We start from the raw sequence: 13,259 nt of genomic DNA on the forward strand, positions 1-13,259 counted from the left end.
TCATAACCCAAAAGAAAATGTATAATCTGTGGAAATGATTTTAGGTTTCTTGTCGGGTCTTAAGTCATCAACAGTCATACGACAATCAACACGAAATAAGAATTGTCTCAAAGGAACGTTATCCAACACAAATGTAACAGGGACCTTAACTTGGACAAGTAATGGAATATTAGCCATGTGTTCTCTATCTATAAAATCACTATATACATTTGACCCAACTTCTGTTTTTCCTATTAATGGGATCTTAATTGATGTTATATTAAGGTGTTCTTGATGAAATTCGGGCATTTTTCCACTAGAAAATATTTTACCTTCGAATGAAATTGTGATCGAGTTATCATAGCTATATATGAAACCAATTTTAGTATTCGGGTTCTCGGCATGGATTGTCACTTGAAATTCTGTCTTGAGTGACATATCTGGCTGAAAATTAAATGTTGTAACACTGAAGTCTTCGATTTTGTAATATGGAATTCGTGGCTGGTAGAACGTAAATACAAGAAAGAGAGATGCAAGTAATATAAATATTAACATGAACATGAGGAAATAGATGCAACAAATGCACCGAATGCAACAGTCGAACCCTGATCGACGTCTTTGGTATTGAGGGACGGCACGATGTTGGTGGTAATAAGGTTGTTGCGGATGGTAATATGGTTGTGGAGGTACGCCATATGGGTTTTGTGCCATTGCATAGTTTGGTAGTGGTGTCATATGTTGCCCTGAATACATTATTGCGTGAACAATTGTTGACTTTCTTTATATGTAAAAGTCCTTTTGTTTTTTTTTACAAAATTTTAATTTTGCATTTTTTCAAAGAATTTGTCGATTATGTGGAAATATTGAATTGAAAAATGAAAAAGAAGAAGTTTGATCAATATTCTTCTAACATTCGAGTTTTAGTTTGCCAAAATGATTGGGTAATAAGGTGAAAAAAAATTGAGGCAAATCAACCAGCCTTTTTGAAAGGCTATGCAAAAAATGTGCTTGACTTATACGAAAAACTATATTCTTGGTGATGATGTATCTTTTTAGATTCTTATTCACATTTTTCGGAAAAGTGCTATTTATTCTAAAAAACATACTAGTTAAGAATGACATTGTGAAGAAGTTCTAGACATTGTTTTATATTTTGGGATATTAATTTATTCTAGACTTTATTTATATATTATGGAAATAGCGCAGTTTGTAAAGCTCAGAAAGACATCCTCGACATGGAATCAACTAAATAAAAAATCATAAAATTCAAACAAACCAAACCTCTTCTAAGAGAAATATTACTACTAGAACATAAGCCTTTTGCATTCCCTCTATAATATCATGATTTATTACTCTAGCCTTTTATGAAGAGCCGAAGAGGTCTAAATATTTGACGTAGTTTTGAAAATGATGAATTTTGCCAGATACGACAAATTATGCATGATATATAACATCCATCTTATGGAGAGTCTTAGGCTCTATTTGGCAATGCATTTCAGGTACATGATTTGGTCAAACTAGCTTATTTGACCAAAATTTCAGGTATCTAATTTTTTTGTAACCGTTTGGCTCTATTTAACCAAATAAGATACCTAAAATGAAATGCTACCTAGAGTAGCATTTGAGATTTTAGGTGCCTGATTTGCTTTTATTTTGCTTTCCCCCCCCCCCCGAAATCTATACTATTAAATAATTATCATGTCCTTTTACGTCATTTCACCAAAATTAGTTACCTTTTCAGCTAGTTTGCCAAACAATTTTTTATATAATCAGTTACCTTATTAGCTGATAGGCTATCGCACACCTAATCAAAGATAAATACCCTAGACACAAATGAATGTAGTAATAGGGGTTGAAAACAAGGAGACGGGAATTGCGTTATGAAATGCTATAAGTAGAAATCTATCTAGGTCTATTTCAATTGATTGATTGGTTTGGTTTGATAACTTGAAAATAAAATGATGTAAATAATATATGATAAAGGAGTCTAGGGTAGTCGGCTTACACATGCAAATACGTAAATATTGATGCCAAAACTAGGAATTCTTAATAACAACAATTGTTTAGGTCTCGTGACAACCACCTCTCGGCCTTATTGTCAACCATAGATCGGGTCCTAGAGAACTCTTATTATGACTAGGTCGTTCTAATAACACATGTTCAGTCTAATTCAATTCTGTGCCTCTCGACTTATAGAACGAATTAACAAACTTAATAAATGCTTATTGCCACTAAACAAAGATTAATCAAAATAAGGCAAACATGTGATAGAAACAATTTATTGATATTATAGCATCCTAATTTTAACAATTACAAATACTATCTATGCATGGCTTCCCTAATCCCTAAACATATGAAACTACTCACTCATAATGGAAGTTAAACTAATGAAGTATGAATTAATAAACATGATTATATTGGAAATATAACTAAATGAAATATTATAAATTATGAATAAACTAAATATTGATAACATATGAAATAAGTGAAATTGCTAAAGATGAGTAATGTAATATGAAATGCTAGACTAAAACTATGGTGATATTAACTTGATAATAAAATTTAACAACAAACTAATATTGTAATGCTAATAACAATAATGTAAAGACTATGAAATAACGATAAAAAAGATTGAAATAACGAAATAAACATGTAAATACCGTAACAAGAGAACTTGGAGCTTGAATAAGAAGAACTCAAATAACAACCCAGATAACTTGAATGGAAAGATTTTATTACTTGGAACCAAAAGCTTAATGTAAATTGTTTTAACAAAGGAAATGCTTAACAAAATGTAAACTAATATGAAAATTAAGATAACTTGTGTTGCTTAGAGTATATGAAGAGTATAAAAGAGTGTAAAAAGATATTCTCCAATGACGGATTAAGGCCCCTATTTATAGTAAAATAGGGGCATAACGTAAAGTTTCATGAACAAGGCAGCCCCGATCGGGGTTGTAGGAATCCGGCTATATTCTCTTAATTCTTGATTAATTGCTCAAAGAAATCACATGCCTGCGATTAATGTCTCTTAATTCACCCGGTTAATTGCTTAGTAACATCTTAAGAGCATCCAAAGAACATCTCTAAACTTGTTACTTGGACTTGCTTGACTTGGACTTTTCTTTGGGCCAATTTCATTTCTTTACTTGTTCATCAACCCAAGCTCACATTTCTTCATGCTCGGGATTCTTTTACTCGGTCTTCTCCAAAATGCCCTTCCTTTTGCATGTCTTGTTTCTTTTAGCCTCGTGACCTCGTAGTGCTAGCACATTTGACGGGAAAAAACTACATTTCCTACAAAATACTATAAAAATAAGCAAAGACACTAGAACACGGAATTAGCTCACAAATACACTAATAAAAGTGTGATATTCAATCAAAACCGAGCTAAAATAAGAGGTAATAAAAATCATATATAAAATGAACACATCTTTAGCTCCTAATTTGCAGCTACTTTATCAGTCAACTTATCAGGTTTCAGTTAGCTTTTTAGTTTTCAACTACCTTTTCAGGTTTCAACTACCTTTTTTAGTTAGTTTACCAAACAGAGCCTTAGGAGCGTTGATCTTTCATATTGTTCTTTAATCGTTTATATAAATAATTAAAACTCAGCTTAATCTCCAACAAATTAAAAGAAAAGATAAGAGTTATTTTAACCATAAAACTAAGTATTTATATATAAAATGAAATTTTACGATTACCTCCACTAACATTGCAAAATGGTGCCGTAATTGATTTTTAGGATCAAGATTTTTTAATTACAAAGAAAAGGGATATGAAATTCAAGTAACTATTATATATAGAGATGCCAATTAATCTTGGATCCAGCTTAGATATATTGGTACGGGTGTACGACCTTGAGATTTCAGGAGCCTTAAGCAAAAATTAATATAACTAACTAATTCCTATTTTTTTAACTATTCAGGATTGAAGGTATTTATTAGCGTTTTGGTTGTGTGTTTTGGAAATAAAAATGGATTAACTCGATTATAGTGTTTTTGTTGCGTTATTTTTTAACGAAGTTAGATATTTGATGGATTCTAACTTCATTTTAGTCTTATACGTACAAGTTTCAAACTACATTTCCCCTAGATTACAAGAGATAAGCAAACCAAATAAGTTTAAAGAAGTATATGTTTCCAAATTCAAACTATCAAGTGACGCTAATTTATTACATTTCGTTTTATTAAACCAGACGACCCCTCAATCTATTTTGTAGTATAGTCGTTCTCATATAACAAGTAAAATATTTTTAGTTTTGAAAAAAAATTCTTTCAACAGCGATACAAATTGCTTGTCACGACTACTGCCAATAATGGATTTAGTTTAATATTTTGATTAGCGTTCTAATGGAATTCAGAAGTATTTGTTACAACACTTTCACTGAAAAAAAAAACTCAAAACCATCAATTATAATACCCCGTATTTTATAATTATATATTTTATAGTGTTTCTACGAATTATGCATGAGACGGAATAATAATAATAATAATAATAATAATAATAATAATAATAATAATAATAATAATAATAATAATAATAATAATAATAATAATAATAATAATAACAATAGTAATAATAGTAATAATAGTAATAACAACAATAATAATATCAACAATAACAACAACAACAACAACAACAACAACAACAACAACAACAACAACAATAATAATAATAATAATAATATCTCGGCTCCCCACCAATTTCATGTAAACTTTTATTTTTCTTTTAATGAAAGTTGCGCGCATAATAATAAAAAATAATAATAATAACAATAATAACAATAACAATAATAACAACAACAACAATAACAACAACAACAATAACAATAACAATAACAATAATAATAATAATAATAATAATAATAATAATAATAATAATAATAATAATAATAATAATAATGTATATACTCCCACCTACCATACTAACTACCCTTATATATATACTCTACCTCACCTTATCCACCCACCTTATCCACACAAAATCACAACACAATCCACCACCAATTTAGAAGAGAGAAAGAAATAAAAGAAAAAGGGAGATTTTGTCCCTCCGCCTCGAGATCGTAAGGTAATACCATCTTAAACTAGTTTATATATTATTTAATTAATACCATTGACCCGCCTCGACCTTGACAGCCCTACGATCGTCGTTGGCCACCATGGGACCACTGTTGACTGCCCAAAAATGGGTTTGACGGAGTAGATTAGGGCTTATTGTGCTGCTTTGTCCGACCGTCTTAAGACGGGTTTTTAACTTCCAAACCGTGACTAAGCAATGCTGGGTTTTGGGTAGTTGTATCGTAGGTTGAGTGGGGGTTGTAGTGGTGGTCATGGGTGGTGGAATGAGTGGTGTTTGGTGGTCGAAAATGGGTTTTTTAAGGAGGGTGTCGGGTTCATTGTGTGATTGTTAGTTGTTGTTGTTGTTGTTGTCTTCGTGTTTGGGGATGTAGTGGCTGTGGTTGGTGTCTAGGTGGGCGGCTGGGTCCACCGTGGATAGGGGAGGCCACGGTGGTGGCCGGTGGTAGCTGTTACGATGCTTGGTGTGGGTATGTGTGTTGCGTGTCGTGCCGTGGTGGTTGCGGGTTGTGGGGGCTGCTGGCCGTGGTCCACCACGGCTGCTGGTGGTGGTCCACTAAGGCAGCGAAGGTGGTGGTTGTCGTGGTTAAGGAGGGAGTACGAGTGTGAGTGAGTTGGGATTTAATTATTAAATAATGGGTACGAGTCGGAATTTGAATTTAATTATATTAAATTATATAATCGTAATATAATTAGATTATTAGTTAGTAATTATATTTAATTATCGTAATTAGGTGCTGACTTTATGGAGGAGCACATTTATATCCGGTTGCATTATTGTTTAGCGGGATTGCTAAAAGGTAGGTTTATCCTACTCAGTTTTGATATTGTGTATATTTACTAAATAAGTCATTTGTCATTAATTGCATTGAATGAGTCGGTAAATGGCATGTTATATGGTATCTTGCATATTTGTGTTGTTTTGTATGTCGGAGGACATGGTTGGTTATTTGTTGTTGTGGAGACGTGAGGCGGTTGGGAAACCGTCTCACGCTCGAGTCGCCTCTTGGAGCATCCCACTCCAAGAGGGATGTGCACATTAATGACTTGAGTACGGAGAGACTCGTGTAGTTGAGACATGACGTCTAGCAGGGGACCCGGTTGGCTTCCGGGCCTGGTACGTCTGGGCGTGTCCCGATACTTGTTTGTGTGTTGTGGTGTCGTGGGCGTGTCCCTGGCACCGGTGGTTGTGGGTACCTCTGAGCATGTCCCGCTACCGACGTGGTGGTTATTTGATAGCATCTCATTCATATCATAGTCATGTTGCATACTCACACACCTTGTGTCGCGTCTCACTTTATTTATTGAAACTGACGTGTTGCGTGGCTGTGTAATTGTCACCTATTTCCGGGGTGGCATGTGTCGATCCATATGATATTTCCGATCATATGGGGAGCAGGTTAAGTACAGGTTATCTTTGATAGCACGTGGGAGACGGGACGAGCCTTGATGACATCCGAGTCGAGTATAGTGGCTAGAAGAGTATAGTTGTCATGAGTTGTACTTGTATTTATTTATTCATTTGTTTATGTTTATGTAAATCACTAAACTTGTCAATTATATAAAGAGTTTTTTAATTGTAATTCCGATTTCGCTGCCTCGGGAAACCGAGAAGGTTACATTCCCTAATTACTTTGGCCGGGTAAGATGGGGGTGTTACAAAGTGGTATCAGCGACGATTTTAGAACCTAAACCAATGAACCAAAATGAATCTAGGAGTGTCTAATAAAATGAACCCGACATGAGTACAATAGGAGGTCGGTTTTGGGTGAGTAGGATCCCTTATCTCAAAACTAGATCTTATTGTTTCGGTTGGTCACTACGTGGGTAGTTATGAGTATGGAGGAACGCTATGTGATATGTTGTGTGATTTAATGTATGCAATGTTAAGTTGGCAAGTCCTCGCATGATGTGGTTTTGTATGTGTTGATACGAGTTGCTATATTTCTTGCTTGACATAATCTTTCATTGACGTATGATAATATGTGATAGTTGAAATGATGTAATTGAAATGTTTACTTGAGTGAGATATATGTGATACGAGTAGAAGATTGTTTCATGTGAAATGTATTTATTTGTATGAGCGTTACGTGTTTGAATACGATGAGTTTTAAAACCATAAATTGCATGTGTGTTGTGGCCAGTTGATAGGCTTACATGATATAATTGTTCCTATGGTATGTGAAACATGTAGAAGTTGGATAAAAGTAGTGATACATATGGCATGTTTTGAGAATGATTGTTACGTGTTGGTGTGTGAGGGGCGTTAGCTTCGTCCTTTGACATGTTAATACCGCATTTGTATTTGGATTTCAGTAGTACCATAGTAGCGTGTAATTAGTAATAATTGTTAGTAAAGTAGTCGCTAGTATAAGAATAATAATTCTTACTCGGAAATTGCAAACCATAGAGAGGCACCCAACCGAGTGCGAGCTAGTACTCGACCGAGTACCAGTCACTCGACCGAGTGGATCCTTTTCCAGAAACTTGAAAATTTCTGGAAGTGGGTCACTCGACCGAGTGGACTCAACACTCGAGCGAGTGCCATTTTCTGGGTTGTGGATTTCGCGAGATTTGCATTATTACCTTATTTCTTGCATTTCTTCATCATTTATCATAACAAAAGTAGCAAAATCTCTTTAATTTTTTTCTAAAGCTCCATTGTTGATGATTGTTGCTTGGACTTAAGCTTTCTACTCCATTTTATTCTCTTAATTCTTGCTAATTAAACAATGTGAGTGGTTTTCTCATTTCTCTAAAATTTTCCAATTTGATTTCATTTAAATCCAAGCTATTCCCTTCAAATTCTGTCAATTAATTTCATGTTTTGTTTAATTCATGACATTAATCACCCTTTTTACATCGTTTATGATGTCAAGTATCAATTTTTATGTTGAATTTCGCCTAATTTTTTTTATGAACTCAAAAATATGTGTTTCTTGAGTCAACAATTTTAATTTTGTGTTTATAGCTTGATTTAATCGTTCAACAAGGACTTAACCTTGGTTGTTGATGCTAAATCTTGTCTTACAATTGAAGTTTTACCTTAGAGTGTTACCCCAAAGCTTCGAAATTTTTGTATTCATACCAAAATTTAGTTGTTTCATTTAGGCCATGGTTTAGTTTTTTGGTGAAATGTAAGTAATTCTCATTAAGCTCAAACCAAGTATACAAGGTACATCATAAATTAGCTTATAAGGCTAGTAATCCAATCTCTATCCCTAGACCCTTTGACCCTACTTAGCTGACTTAGAAGCCTGATTTTCATCAGGTTTTTACACTGAGAGAACAATACAGTAGGTCGTAAGATAACTCCTTCTAAACGTGCTGAATTACGCTGCTGCCAAATAGCATAATTAACAGCCATGAAGATTGATAAGCATACATTCTGCTGTACCTGCGTCCAGTTCCTTCTGCCAGTCCATATAATACTATTCCCCTGAGGTTTGGTGATCCTCGGCCAGTTGCAAACCTGAACCAGAATCTCACTGAAATAATGACAACGTTGGAACAGGTGTGTAACAGTCTCAGACTCAGCTTGGCAAATGCAATATAAATCGTCAGAGCTGATCCCTAACTTGTGCATCTTCTCTTTTGTATTAAGAGCATTCCTCATTATAAGCCAGTTCACAAAGGAGTGCTTTGGGAGAGCAACATTATTCCAAACTAGCTTAGACCATCCCACTTTTGTTTCCTTAAGTCTGATCCAATCATACCCAGACTTAACAGAATACCCTCTCATATCAGCAAGCCAAATACCCTGTGAGTAGCCATTCATAAACGTGTCCCTGGTCTTACATATCGCCTTCCAGTTGCCACTCATATGGCTTTTAGGAATATGTTCAGACCAAGGAGTGCCTTTTATATAAATCTGGTGCACCCACTTAACCCATAAACTATCCAGCTTGCTATATATCCATCACACTAACTTCCCAGTAGTGACCATATTCCAGTGAAAGCTATTCCTGATGCCTAGACCACCTTCACTCTTAGGAGTACAAATGTGATCCCAGCCAACCAGGGGCACCCTCATATAGTTACTAGTGCCATCCCATAAGTAATTACGACAAATATTATCAATTTGTTTCAAAACCCCTTTAGGAATCAGAAAGATATTAGCCCAATAAGTAAAAAGAGAGGTAAGAACAGACTTAACAAGAATGAGTCTACCGGCATAGGAAATCTTCCTGGCACCAAGCATTCTGATTCTATCAATAATCTTCTCCACCACAATCTTACACTCTTTTTTCCCCAATTTACCAGCAGCAATAGGAACTCCAAGGTATCTGAATGGAATCTGTCCCTCAACACACCCTGAGCTAGCAATGAGTTGCTGCTTGAGTGAATTATGCACCCCATTGAAATATATGTTAGACATAGCATTATTCATCTCCAAACCAGAAGCTCTAGAAAAGGAAGCAAAGGACCTTAACAGTAGCATCACAGATTAATAGTCTCCTTTTGAGAACAATAAGAGGTCGTCTGCAAATATCGGGTGAGATAACTTTAACCTCCTACGAAGAGAGTGATGTTTAAAAGGCAGAACATCAGTTGTGAAGTTAAGAATCCTAGTGAGGTATTCCATAGCTATGGTGAACAATAAAGGGGATAGGGGGTCTCTCTGCCTGAGGCCCTTCTTCCCATGAAAAAAGTCAAACATGTTACCATTAAGAACAAGAGAATAGGATGCACTGGACACACACTCTATAATAAGTTTCTTGAAATGAGCAGGAAAGAGCAGAGCATCAAGCATTTGACTGAGAAATTGCCAATTCACTGAGTCATAAACCTTTTTCAAATAAACTTTGATGAGGCATCTTGGAGAAACAGCAGTTCTATTGTATAACCTGATGATATCTTGACAAACTAGAATACTCAATAATGTTTCTCCTTTTTACAAAACCTCCTTGAGTAGGGCTAATTATATGTGGAAGGACCTTAGTCAATCTAGAACATAAGAGTTTGGATATCACTTTATAGATGACATTGCAACATGAGATTGGTCTAAACTGAGCAACAGTTTGAGGCAAGTCCACTTTGGGAATTAGTGAAACCAAGGTGTGGTTCACTTGTTTTAGGAGCCTGCCATTGAGAAAGAAATCCTTTACCATAGTACAAACATCCTCTCCAATCACCTGCCAGGCATCCTTGTAAAATGCACTAGTGAATCCATTAGGTCCAGGTGCTTTATGGCCTGGAATCTGGAAGACAGCATCTCTGATTTCATCATCAGTAACAGGAAGATCTAACTCAACACAGAGCTCCTCATTGCAACAGGGGCCATTCTGAACTACCTGTGCATTCACAGCCTGCATAGTTTTAGTCTCCTCCAATAGATCATGGTAAAATGATAAAAAAGCATTCTGAATACTATCAGGTTCATTAAGCCAATTGCCCTGCTCATCTGCAATCCTAAGAACTTTGTTCTTAGCCTGCCTATGTTTCATATAACTGTGAAACGTCTTTGAGTTACTATCCCCACTACAGATCCAGGTGGCTTTGGATTTCTGCAACAGGAAGCTATCACAGGCCATCTGAAGCTCAGAATACTCTTTAGCAGCATTGATTTCCATTCCAATCAGGTCAGCATTAGATGGATCAGTTCTAATCTGAATCTGAATATGCTCCAAATACTTCCACGCCCTCATAGTATTATTCTCAACATCAACAAATAATTCTCTGTTCAGCATCTTCAAGGGCTTTTTAGTAATTTAAGCTTCCTTACAAACTGAAACATAGGAGTACCCTGAATGCTAGTCCCCAAAATCTGTGTGACACAAGGGATAAACAGATCAGAACCACTTCACATGTTAAAGTATTTAAAACTCCCCTTCCTGAGTCCTATATCAGAAGTCTTCTGAATCAAACAAGGCGTGTGATCAAAGTAACCCTCATTATGAAAATGAGCATAAAAATCAGGTCTCTGCTCAATCCAATTATGATTAACAAGGGCTCTATCCAGCCTGCTAAAGACTCTGGTAGCTGCATCTTGCTTGTTATTCCAGGTGTAGAAAGAACCAGTTGCAGGCATATCCACCATACTACACTGATCAAGGCACATTTGAAAATCTTCCATTTCCTCCTCAGTAGTCACTCCTCCCAACCGTTCAGTAGGTTTAATCACAGCATTAAAATCACCCCCTATAAACCAAGGACCCTTAATGTGCAGGCTGAAAGAAATTAATCTACTCCATAAAGCCTTCCTCTCATGGACACCATTAAAGGCATAGAAAATAGTGAAGTGAAAAGAAGAACCATTAGCAAGATCCTTAACAATTGTATGGATAAATTGAGCATTATACTCAAGAAATTGAACATTGAACAGATTAGGTTGCCATAAAATCCAAACTCTACCTCTTTTATGGTACTGAGTATTTGTAGACACACACCAACCATTACAAATATTATTCCTAACTCCATTTAGAGACGAAGGTTTAACCTTCGTCTCAAGGAGGCCAAACAATCCAACTTGATGATGATGTAGGAACCATTTAATGTACTTCTGCTTAGCTGGACTATTCAACCCCCTCACATTCCAAAAGCCTACCATTGCCCCCCCCTCTCAGGGGGTATATTAATCGTCCCTATTCCCACCTTAGGAGTAGCATTGTTTAAGGCTTCCATGAAAGTATATTGCCCAAATTTAGTAGTGCTACTGCTCTGATCAATCAACTTTTGCCTACTCAATCTTATCACAGCTCTAGCCGGGGTAGCTATTTGACTTGTCCTAGCATTGGTACCCTGGTGAGCAATAGGCACCACAGGGGTAAACACAGTCCTAGGACTAGGTTAAACCAGAGGAGAAGGAGCTTTTGGAGAAACAGTTGCGTTGGCCACTGGTACCTTAGTTCCAAGAACTTTGTCCCCTGCAGGTTTAGGTAGCCACTGTTGAACAACTTTCTTCCTAGCAGGAGGTTTGGCTTTAGTTTTCTTACAAGCATTGGTAATGTGACCAACACCCCCACAAGTTTTACAAAGAATAGGATTCCACTCAAACTCCACCTGAATCTTGACCATATTCCCTTCTTCATCCAAGAATTTAACCTCTTTGGGAGCAGGTTTATCAAAAGGAACATCAATCAAAACCCTGGCTATTCCTAACCTTGTTCGCTCCTCAGTAGGTCTATCACACCACACAAAGTCACCAATTAAGCCTGCAATTTTAGGGATACACTGTCCCCAAAACTTAAGAGGCAACAAATGCAACTTAACCCACACAAGAACCACTTTAATATCCGTCTTTGTAAGAGGGTCATGAGGATGCCATGGACGTAATATTAAGGGCATATTCTCGAACAGGAAATGTCCGTGCTTCAAAACAGCTTCCTGTGCTTTCTGATTCTTAAATTTAACCAAAAACACACCATAAGGTAAGAAAGAAATACGATCAATCCCATATTCACCCCATAATCCCCTAATAAAATCCTCAACTACTTCCCAGGAAGGATTGACTCCTAATATGAAACAAATAACTGAGTGCTTCCAAAATTCAAGTTCCTTATTGACCTCTGACTCAGTAAATTGCAACATACCTTCAGGCTCCTCATGAATGGTGGCCAATTTCTTCCCTTTACCACGCTGTTGAACAACCCATTCTTCCGTCTCTTCATCTGTGACAAGGTCATCAAGGTCCAACGGTTCAATCTCCACCGGATTAGTTGTAAGTTTGACCACAGACGAAGTCGAATTCCCTGCAACAGTAAAATCCAAAGAAGAGAAACGATTTTTATTACAATTTTTATGGTTTTTTGTTAAAGAAGATGAAGAAAATTTATGCGCCGTCATTCCGAAAATCTAGGGTTTACTGAAAACAATGAAGGATTCTATTTTTGGAGCGTTTCAGGCGTTTCTCTTTCTATCTCTAACATTTCTCTCTGCCGATTATGGTTTAGTTGCTTTCTCGATCATGTTTCAAACCGTGTTGGTAATGTCATGTATGGTCTTAAATCTCAGAATGTGTTTTAAAATTTTCCCAATATTTTCAAAAATGGGTAGGATACATACCCAAGCCCTGATCCGGATATTTACTTCTTGTCCTAATTGTGTCACAAGACTTCAATTTCTATTAGTAATGCTATCTATTGTCTTAAGTTGGGAATTCCGCCTTCAAATCTTGACCAAATATTGATTCCTTCTTTTATCTTAAACTTGGCTTAACGATGTTTTAAGGTAATAATCCTTATGAGTATCACTGTAATA

At 36.1% G+C, this 13,259-nt stretch overlaps 3 protein-coding genes across 3 annotated transcripts; all 3 read right to left on the bottom strand.

Annotated features, from left to right (window-relative positions):
• LOC141640169 (NDR1/HIN1-like protein 13) lies at positions 1–732 on the bottom strand. Its single transcript, XM_074449056.1, has one exon. The coding sequence runs from the start codon at positions 730–732 to the stop codon at positions 1–3; it is 732 nt and encodes a 243-aa protein (XP_074305157.1).
• Positions 733–8,247: 7,515 nt separating this feature from the next.
• Positions 8,248–8,883, bottom strand: LOC141640170 (uncharacterized). Its single transcript, XM_074449057.1, has one exon. The coding sequence runs from the start codon at positions 8,881–8,883 to the stop codon at positions 8,248–8,250; it is 636 nt and encodes a 211-aa protein (XP_074305158.1).
• A 1,980-nt stretch (positions 8,884–10,863) lies between these two features.
• LOC141640172 (uncharacterized) lies at positions 10,864–11,610 on the bottom strand. The gene has a single exon (XM_074449058.1). The coding sequence runs from the start codon at positions 11,608–11,610 to the stop codon at positions 10,864–10,866; it is 747 nt and encodes a 248-aa protein (XP_074305159.1).
• Between the last annotated feature and the right edge of the window lie 1,649 nt (positions 11,611–13,259).

This window comes from Silene latifolia, unplaced genomic scaffold, assembly GCF_048544455.1.
Source record: "Silene latifolia isolate original U9 population unplaced genomic scaffold, ASM4854445v1 scaffold_73, whole genome shotgun sequence".
Lineage (NCBI taxonomy): Eukaryota > Viridiplantae > Streptophyta > Magnoliopsida > Caryophyllales > Caryophyllaceae > Silene > Silene latifolia.